Raw genomic sequence first — 4728 nt, 5'->3', positions numbered from 1 at the left:
TTTTTACAGCATCCTCACTTCTCTTTCCATTTCTATTCCATTTGGATTAAAAAATAATAATAATAATAATAATAAAACCTCTCTTTCCCTTTCCCTATTGTTGCTCACCCAAAAAGAGAAGAAAAATAAAATTGTACTAATTTGGATACGTATAATAGGTATTCTTTTCCAAATTTGGCTTAGGAACAGTAAAAAAAAATTACAGCACCTAAGCCAAATCCTTATTTTCCTTCAGGTATATTATTGACTATTAACATTTTTATGATTCAATTCTAGGTACAGAGAATTTGTTGGTCAACTTATTTTTTTTTTCTAGGTAGTTGATTTGGGTCCATATAATAATTTAACAACAGAAGGACAAACATTTAATATAATACATAAAAAAGATAATTCTAGCTACAAACATTTATGCTAAATCCACCATTTGTCTCTATATTGCAAAAGGGGACCAAGAATAACAAGAATGAAATATTTCTCAGTAAATTTAATGCTTGCAGTTTCTATTGTAGTTCTCCTCAAACAAGGGAGACACTATACCGCAAATAGAGACAAAATATTATGCCGAAACGGCTTCGAAAATACTAAACCAAAACAAAAAGGAAAAAGAGTTAAATAGGAAAGGGAGAAACCTAAGGGGCCGTTGAATTTTTCTATATTATCGACTTATCGTCATCATGTTACAATGGGTACATCTAAACAAAATCGGTTCGCCTATCTCCTAAGCAAAAACTGCCTTGATCTTCTCCTTCTGGTCCTGTGTTAGAGAGGCCGGGAATAGAACCTCAAATGTCACATAAAGATCCCCTTTCTTTGTGCTAAAATGCAATGGCATACCCTCCCCTTTGAACTTCCTCACTTCTTTGGGCTTAGTAATTCCCTGAGTAGTCAAGAAGATAGTAATGTCAAGCTTCGTTTGATAAAAGCAAAAGACTGTCGTAAAAAGCATTGTCAAACAAGCCCAATTTCTTCCACCAACTCAATCACTGATCTTAGTAATATAAAAGGAGGCTATAGGATATGTTCTTCCTTACCTTTGTGCTGATGTCCACCAAATGGTCATCAAGATGTTTGATTGTCTTCTCAAAACCAACTAGGGCTTGAACCTGGAGAGGGTTCAGAAAATCAACTCCACATGAAAATAAGCACTTTGGTTTTGGGAAGGATAGAATTTAAGAGAAAATGAAACCGTGAAATGAGTATGACCATGGTCTGATGTTTGATCAGACTAATAACTACAAACCTTGTACTAAGGCAGAAATAGATATCTATGGTTAAATTCTCTAAATGGAAGATGTGACCTAATTTGCACAATGAAGCTACAGCTATTGATATGGACAGAAATTTGGTAATAGTTACCAGTGTTATAGTGACAGCTGTGTGCAAGTCATTGCCTTCCCTTACAAAGAGATCATGGGGGGCTGTGCGGATACGAAACTGCCGAAAAAAATGGTATATTTTGTCAGTAGACGATAGATGTAGAAAGACCAATTACTAAACCGAATGTTAAGGAAGAACTAACCTTTAAATCTCCAGGTTCTCCATCTATTATAGGCTCACCATCTTCATAGAAAACGACCTCCTGGGAAAAGCACACAAAATGTTACTCTAAAAATCAAGAAATATTCGGTTTAGCAATATTATGAATTTGCTGTACACATATACAATTAATGTTCTCTACTTCCATATCCTGATATGGTGATCAAAAGTGTTGTTTCGTTCTTTTTTTCTCTTTTGGAATAAAGAAAAAGGAACCTTTACATCAACATAATACTGAAAAACTTCGAAAGATCAACTACAGCACACTGCTTTTGACTGATTCTTCCAATTCAAACATTAAGAAAGTGAAACTTGTTTGTATGACAAATATCTGGCATTCTTTTTTGGCAAGACACATGCATATACATTGTTAATGACATCCAAGGGAAGTAAAAAAATTCCATTATTCTAAAACAATAAAAGCATTAAAAGGCTTAAATTGAAAATTCTAAAAAGCTTACTTGCCCATCCTGCATCCCTTTCTCTATATCAACAGTGACAAAATATCCCTCCCTTTCATATTTGACATTTGGGCATTGCTCGCAGACCTGAAAGAGCATATGAAATATGTCATAATATAGGAAATAGCATGCAAGAGATAGTGGTCAACAAAGACATGGAGAAGAATGAAATGGGTGAATGAGCATGCCACTGCCGTGCATAAAAAATAATTTGAAGCAAAACAAAAGGATCTCAAAAAAAAAAAGAATGAAGAAGCACTGATAGTATTGCCTACAATTGTGAGTTAAGGAAAAATGCTTCAAAAGACTTTCTCTGCAGAATTTTTAGAGGCATTGCATACCTGCTCTGTCATCTGTTGGAACATCCCGGGACCTATTTGCTTGTGATAGACCTCGTTTCTACAGTTACAACGTCTCTTGCCCGGGGCTGGCTTTAAAATGTTTTTCTCCCTCCAAACCTGATACATCCCACATAAAAGGTCACATAAAAGAAGAAGACACTATCTAACCAACTGAAATATCATGATTTGTCACATTTTTCAGAAGTGACCGTGGTTGAAAAGAAATATTGTCCCCGAGGTAAAAATAAAGGAAATTAAACTTATTTCATAGGTAGTCTTTTTGCCATCAGGGAGCAGATATGAAATAAGATTAAAAAGGATAAAAACTAATCTACAGCACAACAATAGAAAGAAATACTTGATTATTGGGGACACTGGAGTTCAGTTATTTCCATTTTAAAATGTTTGAGATAAGACTGGTGGTTAGTAGATCATAGTTTTCCATTTAGAATTTCTCAGAACTGATATCTGTGCTGCTTAGTGTTAGTCTTCCAGCCATGCCTGGCTATATAGCCAATGTTACAAAAGATTTATTTTGTTTAAGAAGGACATACATGTTCTCATATTAGATATCTAGACATGAGATTACCTTCAAAGAGCCTCCCATGTATAAATCTTCCAAACTTGCGTCCAATTCGACAATCACATCATCACCTTTAGAAATTGTCTCTTCCTCTTCCATTTGGCCTCCACCGAAAAACCTAGTAGAAAACTTCATGTCAGTAGTAAAGAAACAGGGACATCGCTGAGACCACTCAATTTTGATTGTTGACTACATACATACAGATAATTGTGCAACTGTAACTACCCTTCTTACATGTGAAATAACAGCTTCCTCATTTAAGTTAACGATAACAACGGCCAACGTAGTTTAACATATACCACAAAATCACCTTGATGAACCTAACAGATCATGTAATGCATAGGCAGATAACACTGTGAGTGCCATTCTTTCATGTGTGTTTCTACCAAATACCAGCCAACAATAAGCATTGAAATCCAAAAAATCAGTTTTACTCTTAATAAACCACAATAATGAGCACCAAAGGACACAAACTCCGATCCTTTTCCACAACCCCTCATCAATGCCATATTTTCCATGCGTGAAAATGGCACTCCCAAACCATTTTTCACTTCTGGGCAATTTCTATTTCTGGGAAATTTCATTCTTTTAAAGGCATACTACAATGCAAGTACCATTTGAGACCACACATCTCATAACTCGAAGACCCAGAACAATGTAAAGAGCAAAGATTCAATTCAAGTAGTCCTAAGTTTCAGTTCCAAACAGATTCAACCCACAATCCTACAATTCAGACATTCAACAGCAAAATTCCAAAAACAAAAAAAAAAAAACTCACTGGCTAAAAATGTCTTGGATGTTCATTCCTCCACCACCTCTGCCTCCTCCACTAGCCGCATGCTGTTTCAGTCCCTCTTCCCCATACCTATCGTATATATTCCTCTTCTCGCTATCCGACAACACCTCGTACGCTGTTAATCAGCGTTAAACATAATCAAAAACCACTAATCATTACCATCCACTAATTAAACAATCAAAGACAAATCATTGTAGTCTCTCTCACCGTTGTTAATCTCGGCGAATCGCTTATTAGCCTCCTCATTTCCCGGGTTCTTATCGGGATGGTACTTCAACGCGAGCTTCCGATACGCCCTCTTGATCTGCTCGTCCTGCGCGCCACGTGGCACCTGCAGTATATCGTAGTAACTCTTCCTGAAACCACCAAATTGAAGAATTTTCAACAACACACATTCATTCATGCTAAGCATTTGATGTACAGAGATGGTCGGTCAGGGATGTACCCTGCAATGGCGGAGAAGGCGAAGCACAGAGAGCAGAGGAGGAACAAGATATTTGTTCTTCGATGCGCCATTGAAAGCGAAGCAAAGCTTAGGGCTTTGATTTCAGATCTTTGCAAGAGAAGAAAGAACCCAAGGATTTTTTTTTTTTTTTTTTTTCTCTCTGAGTTTTGGGTCGTTCCCGGCTCCAAAGACTTGGGCAGTGGAAAGTGAAGCTACGCTTCGCAACGTGTTCTTGCGGAAACTGCCCAATCAGAGCACGCTTATGGTTGTTCAAACCAATCATATTTTCCCACGTGGATCGCGCTTTTTCCTCTGTGGTTTCCTTCAACTGGCTGGAAATTGCATTGAACGTGACGCTTACGCCGAGGAAGCCCAAACAAAATACCAGCCCAGTTGATTTTTCTGTTATTTTTTTTGGGCCTAAACAGTCCAAGCTTACCAAAGAGTTCCCAAAATTTGAATGAAATTAAACGAAGTTTTAAAAAATAATAAATAAATATGTTGGAGAAAATTCTATTAATTCATACTATTAAATTGACATATTCTCATTAGAAATTTTCATTTTC

The 4728-nt window shown here is 36.6% G+C and overlaps 1 protein-coding gene across 1 annotated transcript; it reads right to left on the bottom strand.

Moving 5' to 3' along the window:
• Positions 1-454: 454 nt before the first annotated feature.
• LOC132171004 (dnaJ protein ERDJ3B) lies at positions 455-4362 on the bottom strand. The gene is made up of 10 exons (XM_059582197.1): positions 4163-4362; positions 3925-4073; positions 3700-3832; positions 2928-3039; positions 2339-2455; positions 1998-2084; positions 1520-1579; positions 1357-1434; positions 1032-1103; positions 455-877 (listed from the first exon to the last, which is right to left on the bottom strand). The coding sequence occupies exons 1-10, from the start codon at positions 4231-4233 to the stop codon at positions 719-721; spliced, it is 1038 nt and encodes a 345-aa protein (XP_059438180.1). The 5' UTR covers positions 4234-4362; the 3' UTR covers positions 455-718.
• Positions 4363-4728: the final 366 nt, after the last annotated feature.

Source organism: Corylus avellana, chromosome ca2 (genome assembly GCF_901000735.1).
Source record: "Corylus avellana chromosome ca2, CavTom2PMs-1.0".
NCBI classification, from domain to species: Eukaryota; Viridiplantae; Streptophyta; class Magnoliopsida; order Fagales; family Betulaceae; genus Corylus; species Corylus avellana.
Note: the sequence above shows the minus strand (reverse complement) of the source record. Positions and strands in the feature narration are given on the sequence as shown.